Source organism: Panthera leo, chromosome B2, assembly GCF_018350215.1.
Source record: "Panthera leo isolate Ple1 chromosome B2, P.leo_Ple1_pat1.1, whole genome shotgun sequence".
NCBI lineage: Eukaryota > Metazoa > Chordata > Mammalia > Carnivora > Felidae > Panthera > Panthera leo.
Genome location: NC_056683.1, coordinates 45,476,942 through 45,495,934, shown reverse-complemented (window position 1 = coordinate 45,495,934; position 18,993 = coordinate 45,476,942). Strand labels below are relative to the sequence as shown.

The 18,993-nt window shown below is 42.2% G+C and overlaps 1 protein-coding gene across 3 annotated transcripts in view; it reads left to right on the top strand.

The window, feature by feature from the left end:
• Positions 1–4,115: 4,115 nt before the first annotated feature.
• PTCHD4 (patched domain containing 4) overlaps positions 4,116–18,993 on the top strand; it is a 178,959-nt gene continuing 164,081 nt past the window's right edge. The window contains exons 1-2 of one of the 3 annotated variants that reach the window (XM_042937310.1): positions 4,116–4,238; positions 4,543–5,128. In XM_042937310.1, the coding sequence (XP_042793244.1) occupies positions 4,234–4,238; positions 4,543–5,128 (591 nt within the window). In that variant the 5' untranslated portion in view covers positions 4,116–4,233. Of the gene's footprint in view, positions 4,239–4,528; positions 5,129–18,993 lie in introns of those variants that run through there. The other 2 variants (XM_042937312.1, XM_042937309.1) reach the window with 2 other exon arrangements.

Genomic DNA, 18,993 nt, shown 5'->3' with positions numbered 1-18,993 from the left:
TTTTCGAGTCAGGTCGTGCTGTGGCTCGGTGATTGGTTGACCTCTCATTCCTTCTGGCAGCTACAGGGGCTTTTCGTTGGGTTGTGCTGGCGATGGCCGTCCCCTCTACTGTGGTTCCAAGGACATCCTAACAGTTAGATAAGAAATGCCCTTATTCTTTAAACCAGTTGCTGGAAACATCCAAAATGATAAAGACCAACATTGCCTCTAAAACTGTATCTCTCAGACGTGCCCTTCCTGGACACGACAGGCCTAAGAGGTCAGACTCCTTAAAGCCACCACAGAAGAAGCTCAAAGAGCATTTTCCCAAAACCAACAATGCTCAAGTTGCCTGTGGGACAGAGAAGGAGATCTGCGTGAAACTGCATTATTCAGCCTCTCTTGCAACTAAATTCTAATCTAAGGATGTAAGAGGAAATAACGTATGCCATTCCAGACTGAGCCGTAAACGCCTCCCCAGCGGGCTCCTCCGGGCTCTTTTCCCACGTTTAGCTGACTGGCCAGGAAATGGCCTCCCTTGGGAATGCCCTTGGAAGCCAGGAGTCGAAGATGGATGAATGACTTGTGGAACTGAGGTCTACCTTTTCTTGCTAAAACGGGAATACCCATAATGGACTGTTCACCTCGAACAAGATATAAACTTGTACTGTTTCACACCGCTAAAATTTAGAGGCTTATTTGTTACAATCACTAGTATTATTTATAGCACTAGTTAATACGACAGAGTTACAGGGCTTTGGTGAATGTTGCTGTGAATGAAGTGACAAGAGGGTAAAGAACATAATCCAAGTTCATAGATAAGGAAACAGGATCAGAGACCAAGGTGTCTCGCTCAAAACACCCAGGAAGTAACGTGAGGGGCTGGCCTAGAACTCAGCTATTCTGGGTCCAAATTCATGTTCTTCTGGTGTCCTAACCCACAAAAGGCCAAGTGGATAAATGCCAACCTGGTTCCAAGTCTTGAAAACTGATATTGACCAACACACATCAGAAACGACAAATCCTATATGAACAAACCAGTACAGATACTTGTGTTGTAACTGATTGGCCTCTAAATGCACCACTTTCAGATTTATTTTAAGCTTTATTTTCAATCAGGTTTACTAGAATTATCATGCGATTGATATTCACTAATATTCTAGTGCAAATTAATATCCTGTAGGTTAATCTGGAATATTGCTAACATTCCCCTTCTTTTGAGCATATGCTTTATCTTTCTAATCAACCCATAATAGTATTTGCCCTTAGCTTCTTACAGTATCAAAATTAAGCCATGATTTTCTTCTTTACTTCAATTTTTTTTCCAAAAAAAAATGTTTTTATTATTGAAAAATCATTTAAAGATCAGCCACTGAGCCAATTTGTCACTGTTGAAGTGACAGGTAAGGAGGTTACAGGTAAGCATAGGAAAGAGGCTTCAATGACCCATGTGGCAATAGATTAGAGTTGGAGACATATATAAACCCATGTTTAGCTTAATCTAGATACAAAGAGCTAAATAAAGAACTATTTATAGATATACACATGCACAGATTAGTATACAGACAGTCCCCAATTTACAATGGCTCGACATACAATTTTTCAACTTTATGTTGTTGCGCATTCAGTAGAAACCATACTCTGAATTTCGCAAGCCATATGCAGTAGGATAATCTCTCCTGATGCTAGGCAGCGACACTAAACCACAGATTCCAGGTCACCATACAGTCAGGAAGGTAAACAACCCATACGCCTTCAGCCATTCTGTTTTTCACTTTCAATATCATATTCAATAACTTACATGAGATATTCAACACTTTACTGTAAAATAGGCTTTATGTTAAACGGCTTTGCCCAACTGTGGGCCAATGTTAAGTGCTCTGAACACATTTAAGGTAGGCTAGACTTAGCTATGGTTTTGGTATTTTAGGTGTATTAAATGCATTTTGAACTTGCAATATTTTCAACTTACCATGGATTTTTTAGGACATCACCCCACTGTCAGCTGAGGAAGATCTGCACACCCATGTATTTCCTTGTTGTTGGTGGCGAAGGTTTAGAAGTGATGACACCCCAACAGCAAGCAGCACACTTAGCACCCAGGTCTTTGTTTCTAATACCATTGTCTAATAAACAAACCAGGGCTTCTCGAGAAATGGCTGATACTCAGACAGAAAAGATACAAGACAAGCCTGGAATATCTTTTAGTGCTGGAAAATACAGAATACTTTTTTTTTTTTTTAAGGACCCAATAATAATGAGATATGTCAAAGGGAGACAGAGGACCCAGTGGGCAAAGTGGAACCAATCTGAGCAACAAAGGAAACAAAGTATTGAATTCTAATCCAAGCACAAGAGAAATATTTATAAATACCCCTACACCCATGCTGATATAAAAGCATTAAATGAATGGAATGGAATGGAATGGAATGGAATGGAATGGAATGGAATAGAATAGAATAGAATAGAATAGAATAGAATAGAATAGAATAGAATAGAAGAATAGAAATCTCATACAGAAGCAAGGGCTGGGTGGAGAACCATCAGGGATATTATAGAAGCTATTGGCCTGGGGGTAGGGGGTGGGGTGCTGCAAACAGACTGCTCTTCAAGGTCAATTTCAATTTTAAAGGCTGGAATTTTTTCTTTTATCTTCTATATAACACCACCTTTAAACTGTTGCCCTTAATTAACCATTGCCCCTGTTTCTGAGCTGCCTGCAGTCTCTCTGGTCTTCTAACTGAAAAACTGATTCCACTAGGAAAAATAAAACTCATCTATTAAGAGGATGAGATTTTTCAGCTTTTTTTGTATGCACACATGGGCACATCTCAAGTATCTGATGAAGAGTGGGTCATTTTACTATGATTAAGAAAGTGTGAATGAATCATGTTTTGAATCCCCATTTTCTCTATGAAGTCAGTGCAAAAAGAACAGAAACTTTGGAAAGCAGGTCTCCAGTTCACAACCAAATTTAGAACTTGTCTTCAAGGGTTCTTCACATTCTTTCCAGAACACTGGGCCTTGTGAAAGGCCCAATCAGCAAAAAAATAAAATACACACATCCACTTACTAATAGTAAAGTTTTTGAAGTTGATGAGATCTGCAGATGAGAGTTTCTCATCTTTACAGGGTTAGGTAGTCAGGGAGGAATTGTACCTGGTGGGAGTTTTCTCTCCTCTGTGGTGAAGGAGACTCACTGTTTTACATATTAAACGACTCCAGTGTATTTCCTCCTAGCCCTGTCACCCTCTTTATTGAGGCAAAACCTGTGTGATGGGTGTCCCAAATGTTTGTTTCTGTAATTCCACTCACAAGAGAAAACTAGATAGCCTCTGGGTCTACTTCATATCAGAATAAATCTGATGGAAGGGAAAATGGGGAAAGGGAACTGAAACCAGAAACTAAGAACTTTTTGTCCTAAACTTCAAAAGTACAGGAAGTGAACGTAATATTTTATGGGAAACTACACACTGCCTGTGGATCTTCACTACCAACCCTCGACACACACAAACACACACACCAAGCCACAGGCGACTGCTATTGGCAAATGCCTCCTCTCCAATCACCAGATCAAGGAAGGGATCTCTAGAGCCCCAACGCACCACCCACAAATGGGGTCTCTGGCAGCCCTCGGCTGCAGCCTACTAGTCTGGAATGACGGCGGGAAGGTGTTGCAAGGAAATCCCTTGCATGCTTTGTGGTATGTTAAAAATGCAGCATCATCCTCTCCGCTCTCTTTTTCCTTCGGCAGGAAAGCAGATTTCGAGGGCACAGGGAAACTGGAGGGGCAAAACGGCTGCTGGCCTCCAGGAGCCCTCGAGCTCCCTCCCTCCACACACCCCCCTCCCCCGTACACCCCCTCTCCCCCCCGCAGGCTCTAATTGCCTTTGCTCCAATGGGCCAGCAGCACCTTCACCAGTTTCCTCTTCCATTCACTCCAGCCAGGAGGGAAGAGGGAAAACAAAACTCTAAAAATAACTGCCAGCATCTTAAAAAAAAAAAGCTTAGCTGCCCCCCCCACTTCGTTCCCTCCCTTCTAGTCTCTCTCCTCCCCGCCCCCCTCCGCCCCTTTTGGGGCACATGTCTGCTTCTTACAACACCGAGGCACATGGTTCCAGTTAGGCACCGAACCCCATCAGGACGGAGAGGAAATCCACATCTGTGGGACGCTCCGCACGGAACCACCTCCAGCGAGGGAGGCCGGGGGACTGCAGCACCGAGATGAAGGGCTAGACCGAGGGAACGCTGCTCATGCGGTGAGAGGGGCGCGGGAGGCGGCGAGGGCGCGGGGAGGCCGGGGAGGGGTGGGCCCCGCGGTGCCCCCGCAGCGCGCTGTCGATATTTGCCCGCCTTGCTGCAACTTGCTGCAGTGTTTGAAAGAGTAGTAGGAGCGCATGGAGGTGGGGCCGGGGAAAGACCAGGCGGAGTGGTTGGGGGTGAGCGCGGAGGGGTGGGGACGCGGCGGTGCTGGGGAGGGGGGCTGGCCCGGAGGGGGGTGGGATGGGGGAGCGGGGGGGGGGGGTGGCCCGGCGCTTACACATGTCACATGTGCTTTTTAAGACGGCCGGGAGCGCCTGCGAGCTGGATCTGGTGGAGGATGCTGCGGCAGGTGCTTCGCAGAGGGCTCCAGTCGTGCTGCCACAGGCTGGGCTTGTGCGTGAGCCGGCACCCGGTCTTTTTCCTCACCGTGCCCGCAGTCCTGACCATCACCTTCGGCCTCAGCGCGCTCAACCGCTTCCAGCCCGAGGGCGACCTGGAGCGCCTGGTCGCTCCCAGCCACAGCCTGGCCAAGATCGAGCGCAGCCTGGCCAGCAGCCTTTTCCCCCTGGACCAGTCCAAAAGCCAGCTCTATTCGGACTTACACACCCCTGGGAGGTATGGCAGGGTGATCCTCCTCTCCCCACCCGGGGACAATATTTTGCTCCAGGCTGAGGGGATCCTGCAGACCCACCGAGCCGTGCTGGAAATGAAGGTGAACCACAAGGGCTATAATTATACTTTTTCCCATCTGTGTGTGTTGAAAAATCAGGATAAGAAATGCGTGCTGGATGATATTATTTCAGTGCTAGAGGATCTCAGGCAGGCTGCCGTCTCCAATAAGACAACAGCCAGGGTGCAAGTGAGGTATCCCAGCACTAAATTAAAGGTACGCTCCTCCTGCATGCTTCTGCCAATTAAAGAGGCAGCACTTCATTTCTTGCCCTAAACAAGCAAAGAAAATGCAGAGGTCTCATCCTTAAGACTCAGAAGCTAATGCTTCTTTCATTTTGGGGGGGAGGGGGAAAGATGGGCAACTGAGTGAAGAAAACAGGCAATGAATGAATGGTACGACTAGATATTAAGAAATTCAAAGCCAAACAAAACAAATGCCAAAAAAATGAAAAAAAAATGGAAAAAAAAAAGTTGTTTCTGAGACCCTGCAATTACATCTTTGTTCAGGGTTAATAAATCAGTGAATGGAAGGGGGAGGGGGAATCCTAAACAATTTGGGGGATTTCTTTTCATTATGGGGCTCGATGTATTTCTTATTACTGATTACACATCCACCTGGTGCCATGTTCACCTATTTACGTCTTCAGCCTGGTTTGATTTTGACATGTAGAGATTTTGTGTTTTGGTGCCTTGTGAGTGTGTGTCTGGAAGCAGTGGATATGAATGTAGTAGGGATTTCAGGAATTATGTGTAAGTGTGTTAGCATAGCAGAAGAAACAGAGACGTTCTATGTGTACAAATGGGGATGTGCAGGTAACAGATGTTCCCGTAAACTGAGTCCTGTTACCCTCCTTTCCCGTCACAATATCCAAACCAAACCAAGATGATAGCCCAAAAGCAAAGAAAAAAGAGAAAAATTCCACAGTCAGCAGAAGTTGCAAAAAAAAAAAAAGATTATTTCAGCATTAAACACATTATGCTGTTTGAACTCTCGATTCAAATTTTGTTGCTCAAATGAGATTTCTAAACTCATCCTACACTGTCAGGATTGAGCTGCTGCAGGCAATGAGGCATGCAGTCTCCAGGTGACTGAAGTTTCAGGGACAAATGTGACTTCCAAAAGAGTCACTGCACCATTTGTATGCTCGACCCTGTGTGTGCTCAGAACCTGCACAACGGAGAACTCCCAGGACAGGTATTTCCCAAGAAGGAGGAATTTTCTTTCTTCTAACGTGTATAAGGCTATGTGTGTGCTACCATGGAGATAATGGAATAGGAGGGACCTCGTTTGGGTAAATGGATGGCCGAATACCATTAATATTTCTCTTTATGTATTTGAGATAGTCAGCATCTATACACGATTTAAAAATAACTTTCTGGGGTTATTTTAGATACAAAGGCTCTTTATTGTGCATTGAAGGAGAGTTTTGTGCACTTAGAAACTAGGGATTCCTCAGGAAACCTCATAACCTGCCTCCTTTTAACACGTTGTCCTTGTTTAAATGCATCCAGAGGCTGACAGGGTTTCAGCTTTACAAAGCTGAGCAGTCCCTTGGGGTTTACTGAAACTAGACAGATGATTCATCAGCTTGAAATCTAGGTAAGGAAGGGCTTGCCTGCTTCACACTTATCGAAGGAAGCATGATGAATATATGTGGTTGGGCAGCATGCTTTTTGTTACCCGAATCCTTTGCCATCAACATTATCACTTGCTACAGGAAAGGATGCAGTGGAAGGAGAGGTGATCTTCTAGCCTAATCTTTTAACTGAGTTCTTACCTATGCCGGACATCTGGTGTAAAGAGCCATTTGAAACTGTGTCATATTTAAGTTTCAATTTGCTTTCCCTGTGGAGGCAAGTTTGCAGATTATTAACGTGCCTTATTAATTGGGTCCCTTATTTCCTTTATTCAGCAGTACTCTCCAGGTGTAAGAGCGTTGGCCAATCAGCCACTGAATATTTTGTTTATCCGCCAAAATCATTATGACATTTACAGTATAAACCCCTGAGGTCTTTAATTCACTCATTTAATATTTAGCTGTGCTCCTTGATTTGCTAGGGGCTCTTGTAGGCACATGAGACAGAATTTGGGGTCAGAAAAACAAGGTTCTTATTTCTCACAGGGCTTACAAGTAGTGTATGTCAGTGTCCTCACCGAGAGTTGCCTGTGAGCAGGGATTCTGCAATCTTTGGGTTCCTCACTGAGCCAACACCATACTAGTCCTATCATTGGCGCTCCATCTAAACTTTTTGGCTGATTGACTGGTGGATCTACATCTTGGTAGGAGTCAGTGTATAATCATGAAAGAATGGAATAATTGATTCCATTGAATCCAATAATTGATTACACAAAGGCCAGTGTAATAGTATTAATAGAATTATTTTATTAACCATAAAAAGAACAGGAAAATTACACCTTGGCTCTATAAACTGTAAAGCCCTATTCTGCTCCGTTCTAATGTCAACGCTTCCACACATGTGCTGGCTTGACTCTCACTGCATGGCATCAGTGGGAGTTGTAGAAGATAATGTTTGGGAAAATGCATCCTTTGAGTGTCTTCTGAGAGCAGTGGGCCCTCTCAAGCATCTGGATGCAATCTCACACATGCTAATGTAATATAAAATATAATTTGTGGAGTACCATGGAGAGCTCGAATCCTATCAAAGGGTCTCCAAGGATGTCTAGGTTAAGAGCTCCTTGTCACAGAGCAAAATGAGATGGCCTCTTGTTTTGATTACATGTTATTTGGAGATGATTTTGATTCACATGTGGCAGTGGTTCTCAAGAAGTGTCCCTGGGATGTTGATGCATGGTAAAGTTTGAGAACTTCTGGTGTATGAGATTTGAGGGGAAATTTTGTACTTACGTTTATGGCCCTCTAATTCATTTTGCTTTCCTCTGTCATACTTGGGTCGCCTCTCTTCCCAACTCAATATGGAAAATTTTCATGGTGGAAGATGCCATTGTTAGGCAGGGAAGCAGGAGTTGTGGGAAAATGCAAAATAAATAGCACTGGCTGGACAACGTGAGCAGGGATTGGCAATCTCTTGACACGGAAGAAGCAGCAGGTCAGTTCTCAGAGATAGTCTGAAGATGTAGAAACACCGATTGACAGAAAGAAGCGACCAGAAACAGTTCTGACCGTTGGAAGGACATCTTCCAAATATCACGAAGACACCCAAGTAGTCCTGAGCACAGAAGGGTTTAGAACTTCTGATAAACACGATTATCTTGCCAAGGTGATCCAGAGAAGCAGAGACATGGAAAGTTGGCTGGTAACAGAGTCTCAGATAAAGCTGGTATGAAAAAAGCAGGAGTCAGCTTAGAATACTATAGAAGAAATGAAACATACACATTTTCAAAAACTGTGTGGAAAAGGTGCCCAAATCTGCAATTCCTACACCTGCATGATAGGAACTCTATAAGGGTGTCTCTAATTAAAATCTTTATATTATTATATCCATTATCATACTCCAGATGAGGCACAAAGTCATGTCTTATATTCCTTCTATGCTATTTATGTTCCCCCCAACCTAATTCAGTTCTTTATAGATAGTATTCACATCATTGATTAGTCTGTTGATTAATTTGTACATTTGTACTGTAATATCACAAAATTATCATCACTTTTCATACCTCTGTGGCATAATTTTATTTTTAAAGGTAGTCTCTACATTCTCCAGATTTCTATAAAGTGTTTTTGGCCCCAATAGTTTAGAGCCTTTTTTTCCCCACCTAGTAAACTACATATTGTATAAGTTAATACAATGTGGCTAGACTGAATTTCTAAGTTAAATACATAACATATTGATGAACCCAGTCTCTTGAATAAAATGAATCAGGTGCTCAAAATCCTTAAGCAAGGACCACTCTGGACTCCAAGATCTTCACTCTGGCCACAGTAAAATGCACAAGTAAAAAGAAGAAGCAGGCAAATGGGGTCCATAGCAAATGGTGAGAAAGAAATGAAGCAGATTTGATTCCCCTGCAGCCTGTCCTTCCCACTAAATTTCATTAATCCCACACCTATGAATAGATGTTGAACTGAAGTGTATGTGCTTCAATATACCATATTTAAGAACAGGAGCAAAGAAAGATCTTCCTGTTTCTTAATAAAGAACAGCACTTCTGTGGGGACATTTCCAGGTTTGGAAGATATTGCCATTGATTATTTCATTCCAGACTCAATGGAAGGGCAACCTAAGCCAACATGGAAAGTGAGGACCAACATTATTTTAGAGATTTCCAAGAAAGTTTGGTTCTTCCAGACCTCTTTCCCTAATTTATTCTAAAATCTTGTAAGACATCCATGTCAGGATCTTCTCTCAGGATATTTTGATTCAAGCTTACCTTCCTGATTCTGTCTCTTGATGGGGGAAAACGTTGCTACCTTACTGAATGTTCAGATTTATTGTGCTTTATACATAGCATATTATTGTTACAAGTTTGTGAGTCAGGGGAGTATTTTTATTCTCATTTTATAGGTAAGGAAGCTAATGACCAGGTTAAATGACTTGTACAAGGTCCCTGAGATAGTACACGTTGGAGCTGGGATTTGAATCCAGGTGTCCGTACTGAATTCTTAATCACAATACTACATTAGGTCCCATCACGCTCTGCGCCATTCTTTGTAACAACAGGCCTTTGTACTAAGAAAAATCTCGTGCCATAATTCCCAAGTCATCTCAGATCTGCATTAAAAGACCACTACTGATCTTTCACAGTTGTCCGCTGGCTCACTCAGATCCACTAGTTCATAAGATGGGGAAAGGAAGCTTCACTTCTCTTATTCATCCATAAGGGAGTGAAACTTCCAGTCTGGGCAAACCCCTACTGTATGCTGACTGAGGAACCTGCTGCAAATTGTTTAGCAAATGCCTCACTGGCCAGTGATTTCATCTTTAATATCATTTCACATCAACTCAAAACAAACCATGGCGAGGCCCCATGATCAACTGCAGGTGGGAAACCTACAGTGTGGTCTTCAGTTTTCAGACAGGGTATTTTGTCCCAGACAAGCTTGGGTGTTTTTGTCTTAAATTGGCATCAGGAAAAATAATTGATGATATAGGTTGGGATAAGACAATGGGGAGTAAATTGGGAAATGTTCAGGAGCTCTAAGTTCTAAGCCCAGTTCTTTAAAGATCAGTTGTGTGTTAATGGACAAACCCCATCACCAATCTGGACTTCAAGTTCTAGCATTCTGATGTAACGTTCCACTAGGTAGTAGATGACTATCACTACGGTGGATTTGGGAATATATTCTAGAATATTTTTCCTGTGGAATAAAGTAGATGTGTTTGGTTAGATCTGAACTATGCTGTTCAATAATGGTCATCATGGTTTCCTAATGAAGTTATTGTATATATATTTCCTAGCCACCGAGTCAGGATAAGTTGGTTTATTAAATTTTTCTGACTGGTTTAAAAACTGTTCCTTGTACACGGGGCACCTGGGTGGCTTAGTCAAGGTTGAGCGTCAGACGGTTGATCTCAGCTCAGGTCGTGATGTTACGGTTGGGGAGTTCGAGCCCCATATGGGCACTGTCAGTGCAGAGCCTGCTTGGGATTGTCTCTCTGTCTCTCTCTGCCCCTTCCCTGTTTGCAGTCTCTCTCTCTCTCTCAACAATAAATAAACTTAAAAAATAAAATAAAATATGGGGTGCCTGGGTGGCTCAGTCAGTTAAGCACCAGACTTTGGCTCAGGTCATGATCTCATGGTTTGTAGGTTTGAGCCCCATGTTGGGCTCTGTGTCGAGCTCAGAGCCTGGAGCCTGCTTCAAATTCTGTGTCTCCCTCTCTCTGTCCCTTTCCCACTCATGCTCTGTCTCTCTCTCTCTCTCTCTCTCTCTCAAAGACAAATAAACATTAAAAAATAAAATAAAATAAAACTGTTCCTCCATACAAAGAAGGCAAAGAGAGACCAAAGAAAGAAGCAGGCCACCCTAGATGTCAAGGTGTCAAGGTTTAATGAGCAAGAGAACTTCTATATGAGGCTTTTCCTGGGCAGCCACAAGATGAGTAGATCTCTATACCTGCCTGTGAGAATCTTAAAAGTCTGTATAGAAGCCTGTGTTCAGTTACATACACCGTCCAGATGGTCTCAACAACACATTGCTTTCTCAGGGCTGCATCCTTGAAAACATCTCTCACTGTGAGAATAATGGACAGTATGTATATTGCAAGGCCAGGGGAAGAGGTCAGGAGCCTCTGATTACCCAGGTCAAGCTTATGGGTCAATCAGAGGTCATGTCCTCTTAATGACCTCCTCCAACACTGAGCATCCAAATGGGCAAAAGGCTTGCTTGATGGGGGAGCTATCTCCTTCTCCTTGGCTTCAACAAAGACCTATTTTTAACTAAAGTAAATAATTTTCATAATTTTATTTATACTCTCCTCATGTTTGAAATTCAAGGATTAAGGGATGGTTAAAAAAAAAAAAGGAACAGAAATGGATCTCTCCATTCTTCTTTTCTTACTCTCAGTTGATCTGCTGGTGTTTCCCTCAGTGGTGCAGGACCACCAAGAGCTTGGGGTAAGGGTGGAGAAAAGAAGTCAAAGAGACACAACATGGTGGGAGGGCAGGAAGAACTAAGGCCACTCCCCCCTCCAAAAGAAACCACTCCTTTGCCTCTCATGCCACTTTAAGCAATGATAAGCTCTAACAGTTATTTTCTCAGCCTTTTCTATTATAGACATTATTTAACTGAAACAAGCTATTATATTTTGCATTTCAAAATACATTGTGTTTGGAGAGTATTTTCCATTTTAACCCAATAGCTGTTACATCATTATTGGACCACATTGCTTTTAATTCAATTTTAGAGTGATCAGCATATGTTCAAGCCTATTCTAGATACTTCCAAGCACTTCTGTATGTGCTTGGTATAAATATTTTTTAAAAAGGAGTCTGGAAATTCCTAGACTCTAGATTTGTGTAAGACGGCTCTAGATTGAACAGCAAGTCTGTTTCTTCCCTGAGTCAAACAGATCACCTTGGGGCCCCCTCCCCAGGGTGGAATCCTGGGAGTAACTCATTTCTCCGGATTGTTTCTGCCCCTGTGCTGGTCGATAGGGTTACATTTATCCCAGCCCTGGCACGCGGAAACGTTTAGGCAATGCTTCTGGTTAAAAAGGGTGCCAAGTTGCATTGTAAATAACAAAATCAATTTCATTTTGTTTTCTAAGACCTTGTTCCCTAAAGTGTTACATATGGACAGGCAGCATCAGTATCACCTGGGACATTATTAGAAATGCAAATTCCTGCATCTCACCTGACAGGAGTCTGCATTTTAACAAAGCCCCTAGGTGATTCATGCATTTGAGCATTTGAAAAGCTCAGGTCTAAGACACAAGGTGGACCTCCGGATTCCTCATTCATGGCTGAGCTTGAAGTAACGTGTCAATTCAGACCAAGAACACCCTAAGAAAATTGAGTAGTTGAGCCTATAGCCATATCATTCAGGCAAGTGATAGAGATGTTGAGGAAATGCCTGGAGAATTAGCAAGCAGCTCTTCCGCATGGAGAAACCCTCGTCCGTATCAGCTGTCGTTGGGAACTGTCACCTGGTTAAGCTTAAAGCTGATTACTGTCGTTCAATATTTTCCAAAAATGTTGAAATTAAATCTAACCATCTCTTTAAGAAAAAAACATCAGCAGCATTTTTCTCAAGGCCCTTTGCAGTTTTTTTCTTCACGAGAGTGGCAACATTAAGGCCTAGTTAGCCTAATTATGTTAATATAATATGAGAACACAAGGTATAGGAACTATCCATAGGAGCAAGAGTATTTGGGAAAATGAGACACGAAATTACAGTGGGGCGTATTTTTAAAGTGACGTTGCAATCCGTGCTTTTCTCACGATTATTATGGCAGAGCCATTCACTGAAATCAAGGCTTATTCTCTGTCATTCAGAGAAACTCGGGACCTCTGAAAGGTACCTGATGAGCAGCGCTCAGAATGAATGGACTCTGTTTAGTTATAGGATTTGTGTTAGAACAGCCAATGTTTTCCCTCCAGAGCTACCCTGCCAATACGGGGAGGGCTCACGTGGGCCACTCTGACTTTCCTCTGCTGCCTCAAAGGCTGAAGGCAGAGTACTTACTGGCTCTGGATTCTGGAAAGTGGTTGTACATACACAGGGTTCTCATAGCCTCAGGAGGTCCTGAATGTTTCTGGCAGGTGGAGGCTTGCCTGGATGGATCAGGTTCAGCCTCAAAGTTTACACTTCTTTTGAATGTTCAAGTCTGTTCTTTCACCTCACCAGGTTTCTTAATTACCTGGAGGGAGAGTGTATTCTTTTTTTTTTTTTTAAGTTTATTTATTTAGTTTGAGAGAGACAGCACGAGCAGGGAGCAGGGGAGAGGCAGAGAGAGAGAGAGAGAGAGAGAGAGAGAGAGAATCCCAAGCAGGCTCCACACTGTCAGAGCAGAGCCAGATGCAGGGCTCCAACTCACAAACTGTGAGATCATGACGTGAGCCAAAACAAAGAACTGGACGCTTAACCAACTGAGCCACTCGGGCGCCCCCAAGAGTATTCAGTTCTGATTGGCACTATAGTCCATGCTAATGTGGGGAAGGTGCACATTTGATTTGAAAGTCATTCCTGTGCACACTCATCTAGGTAACGGATCGTGTTGACTCTGTGCCAGGCTCCATCTTGGTCCCTGGCAATTCCATGAGGTACAAAACAGATGTGCATTTGCCCTCTAGGTGCTTAAGCCTGGCAAAAAAGGCAAAAATCACACGAATTCATATCTACAGATTATCATGGAAGAAAAAATGGCACTGTGAGAGTGGAATACCAAGTCTTGGGGTGTTGGATACTGCTGCCTTCTGAGGAGGTGACTATGAGCTGAGATCTAAGGGGTGAGGAGGTTAACGTGCATGGCTTGGATGGTAGACACAAGAGAACAAAGGGGACGACAGACACCTTAAAAGCGTTGGATAAGAGCCACCGCGGTGGAAGGTACGGCGATGATGGGAAGGGACATTGTAAGAGTTTCTTGAGCATTGATGTAACACCAGTCAGATCCAGGTCTATGGACCTAGATTATCTGGGTGTAGATCTTGGCTCTGCCCCGTTAGTTGTATGACTTTGTACAAATGTTGTAACCTCTTCAGAACTCAGCTCCCTCCTCATAGTCCCTACCTCATAGCACTGAGTAGACTAAATGAGTTCATGATACCTAAAAGCAGTGCTTCTCAAGCTCTAATTGTTACCTCAAGCTCTAAATGCTACCTGGGGATATTTTCAAAAATACAGATTCAGTTCCAGGAGGTCTGGTGTGGATGAAAGTCTGCATTTCTAGCAAGTGATGCCGATGCCACTGATCCATGAACCCCACTGTGAGCAGGAGCCATATACGGCATTAGAACAGCACCAGGTTCATTGTAAATTCTTAACAGCTGCTAGGGGCTTAACTCCATGAGCACTGATACTCTGCCCTTAGCCAGATTAGGTGAAAAGCCCTTTTTGTTTCAACCCTCAAAGCTGAAAATCTTTCTGTCATATGGTCGTCATCCTTATTTCCTTAGTAAGTGCAGTGTGAGGGATACAGATCCCTCTGTTTTTTGCACTAAAGACCTTAAGCTGCCTCCAGGGTTATCATTCTGACCTCTCTTTGCTAAGGATAGTAAAGAGCAGATAAGGAAAATGTGGGACCTTGGTTCTCTGCGTTCGCTGGGTTTGGAAATATCTCAGAGGTTACATTTTTGTGATGTTCTTAGCAGAGCTAGCCTTGACCACTTTCTCCCTGCTAGGTGTTTGTGACATTCTGGTTCTCCTTCTGTGTCTCTGATGGTTCTCTGCTTCTTACTGGCTCCCTCTTCTTACTGTTCCCATTTTTATAATGGCCCCCCATAAAACACTCTTTTTCGTTGTCTTTTCTCTCCATATTCTCATTCAAGCCCAATATCTATTTTCTTCCACTGTCTATGACTGTTGAATAGCACCTCTATGTTGCCATTTACTCAGGCTCAGAATCTCAGTCCCCTGTAATTAACTCTTTCTCCCTCTCCCCCCAACCAGCCAAGACATATACATAGTAATAGCTAATTAACTGTTAGGTCCTGATCATTCCACCCCAGAAGTTCTGCTAGCATGGTCCTTGGACCAACGGCACCCACACCACCTAGGAACTTGTTCAAGATGCGAATTCTTAGACCTCATTCCAGATCTGCCGTAACTCTGGCAATGGTGCCCAACAAGCCCTTTGGTGACTCTGATTCCTACAGAAGTGAGAGAACTCCTCCTCTGCAATAGTGGTGATCGGTCTTGGCTGAGTGTTGGAATCACGAGGGGAGATTTGACAATACTGATGTGGGGGTCTCATCTCCAGAGATTTTGATTTAATTAGTCTCGAAGTGGCATGGGCATTGGGAATTAAAAAAAAAAAAAAAAAAAAACAACCAAAAAACCCACAAAAACAAAACAAAACAAAACAAAACTCTGCTGATTAAAATGATTATCAAGTTTTCAGACCAAGGTCTCTTTCAGATTTCTGTTTTTCCTTTTCTTCCTCCTGTCCCTCCCTTGGGACTTCATTACTCCTTACCTACTTTATTTATGTGATAAACTAATCTCTCTCCTATAATTTCTCACACTTGGAATGTAGCCTGTGTAACAGGACTATAAGCATCTCTTGATTATATTTTTCTTCTAACCAAATCTTGCAAGCGCTTCCCATTGCCTGGAGAAGAAATTACAAACTCCTGACCACGGCCATGGAGAACTTTCCTTGTCCAGGGCACCAACTTTCCTTATAGTTTCCAGTTGCTGTACATCATACGGTGTCACCAAACCAAAGTAAGCCAACCCTGAACTTACCTGTCTTTTTACCTCCACTCATACTGTTACATTTGCTTGGAATTTCTTTCACGCTGTCAAATTCGCACACATTTCTTAAAAGCTGAAGCCCCAAAGCCACTTTTTCCACAGAGCTTCCCTAAGTGCTTCCAAAGGTAGGAAACACTTCCACGCACGTTAGAGGTACTTTGAAGGCAGTTCCCGTAATCACAGTCTAAGTTTTATTATTTGTTGAAAGTCTTTGATGAAATAAAACTGTATGTGCCTCATGAACCAAGAGAGCTAGTAGCCTTCATTACGTAAGTTGACTTGTCTGGGAGGAGCTAGCCAATAAGGAGGACTGTGGGACAAGCCATTGGGGGAATGTCTAAGAGAACAGGGAAAAAAAAGCCCGCCACAGTGAGTCTGACATTCTAAGGCTGTCTAAACCCCAAAGATAGATGGCCACAGAAAGACACTGAAAGCTGTTTCTTTGAGTGGTCTTAAGATGGCACAAGCAATGTTGGGCTAAAGAGACAAAAGGCTGGGATGCCTGGGTGGCTCGGTTGGTTAAGTGTCCAACTTCAGATCAGGTCATGATCTCGTGGTTCATGGGTTTGAGCCCCACGTGGAGCTCTGCACTGATGGAGCAGAGCCTGACTGGGATTCTCTCTTTCCCTCTCTCTCTGCCTTCCCTCACTCATGCTTTCTCTCTCTCTCAAAGTAAATCAGTCTCATAAATGAACTTAAAAATAATAAAGAGACAAAAGGCCATCGGAAGAGGAAAAGAGAGCCATTTTCCCCACCTGTATATAGCACACATGTGACTTTAGCTCACGAGAGACTGCAGGAGGCATGGTATGGCTTGGGCACAAGGTAGGGCTGTCAGATTTAGCAAGTAAAAATACGAGGCACCAAGTTAAGTTTGAATTTTGGATAAACAAAGGATAATTTTTTTAGTAGAAATGCATCCTATATATTGCATTCTTTACTTATCTGAAATTCAGATTTAACTGGGTGCCACATATTTTATGTGGCAACCTAGCAGTAAGAGAATTCACAGAATCACATCTGAAGACCACAGCACCAACTTCAGAGAGTCAGGACCAGTGCCAGTGCTAGCTCACGTTAATGGCAATCAACCAGGGGACTGGAGAGGAAGACCATGGAAAGTGTTTTGGGAAATAATAAAGAGAGCAGAAAGACTCCCAGAAATGTAAGGGTAAAAGTTTTCAGGGGCCAGAGTTCCCATCTTAAAGTGAAGATACAAGCAAGTGAAATTTAAGCTCTTTGTACTACAACCTTATTTGTATATTCCGTCCATAGGAAACCCAAGTCACACTTACTGTTTTAATAGTTCCAAGTGTTTATTTGGTAGTGAAATGAAAATTGAATGAGAAAAAGAAACTTATCCAAAGAGTCTACAAGCTAAAGATTCCATTCAGCAGTCTTTTGTTTTATATTTTAAGATAAAAAATACTTATGCACAAGAAAAAATTTTAATGAAAGAAAATAGATGATGGATGTAAATTAGTGAAAATCTGTTGCATGGGAATATTAGCAAACCAAAATATGAACTCCTAGACAGGATAGGTTACCCTTTCATGTATGAAATGTTGCATTAGAAACCGAGATGAAGCATGTTATTAAACATGCGTATAACAGCACAAAGGAGTATATGTGCTATTTAGAATCTGTCTTATTCTCCTTCAAGACTATAAGACTTTTAAGGGCAGGGATCATATCTGATTCACACTTCTAGCTTAAAAGAAATGTGAGAAAATTCTAGCTTTTCATTTCTCTCTTCCCAGGAACCAGATCTTCCTGCACAGTGCAGTTTGTGGGATAATCTCTTTAGGGCAAATTCCTGGGGGGAGGAGGCAGAGCCTGAGTAATGGAGCATGAGGACAGGGATGGTGGGGCACCAGTAAGTGTCCCCAGAGACAGACACGCGCCCTGCTGGAGCTCCCAGGGCCCTGGGAAGCCCAGGGTCTGAACTAGTTTAATGACCCCTTTTCATAGATAGAGCATATCTCTCTAAGGGAATGGCACATAAAACTGGTATTAGCAACTTAACGTTTATTATCATCTCATTCTTTCCAGCCATTTTTTACCTTGGGGATTATTTTTAAGGAACTGGATCCTTTCTAGGCTGAGAAACTTTAGACTTTTTTTTTTTTTTATTAACTAATCACATCAGTATGTTACTAATCACATCTTAACTTACTAAACAATATCCAAGTTTATATTTCTAGTTAACTTCTCTCAAAAAGTTTTTTTTAATAAAAAAAAATTTCTTAATGTTTATTTATTTTTTGAGAGGGACAATGTGAGGAGGGAAGGGGCAGAGAGAGAGGGAAACACAGAATCCAAAACAGACTCCAGACTCAACATGGGGCTTGAACCCACGAACTGTGAGATCATGACTTGAGCAAAGTCTGACACTCAACTGACTGATCCACCCAGGTGCCCCTCAAAAAGTTGTTTATTAATTTGATGTTATCCTCCTTGACTTTTTCATGATAGAAGAATATTTCGTTAATTGATAACTAAACTGATAAGAGATTCTCACTTTTCATCTTTCCCTCAACTTAGTATCCAGAAAACTTACTGATGATGTTAAACATATAAGCATGGACAATCCAGTCCATTTAACCTAAAGTAACAAATGTTTTTATTGAGGTGGGAGGTAGGGGTCTTATTGATTGAGTCCCTCTTTTAAAATTTTTAAATAACGGTGAAGAGGGTAATAAAAAAAGAAACTGACAAACCTTTGAATCCGATCTTGTCATTTACTAGCTCTATGACTCAGACATGCTACTTAATGTCTTTGTCCTTCAATTTTTCTGTTAAAAATTGTATTATTAATATCCTATCTATAGATTTTCAAAATTTCTGGCACCTGGTAGTTTCTTAATAAATTATAGGTATTTTTAAATATGAATCAACATTATAACAACACCAAGGAAAGATTAGGAAACCAAGTGAAAAATCTCTCACAATCCCACTCACCAATTCTATACACAATTTATTTCTAGTCTTTAACTATAAAATACACAGTTGTCATATATGGTATATGTCTTTTTTGATTCTATTTATTTTCATTTTTTCACAAGCATTTTCATAATTATAATTTTATCGGTTGTTCAAAAGTCTGGCAAGTGACTGCGACATAATTTACTTAATTGTTCATTTATTGTTACCTTTAGAGTGCTTCTGGGGCAGAGTTTTTGGAACTGATTTTTACTATCTTTAATAGGCTTAAGGAAGAAAGCAAAATATTCTGGCTTGT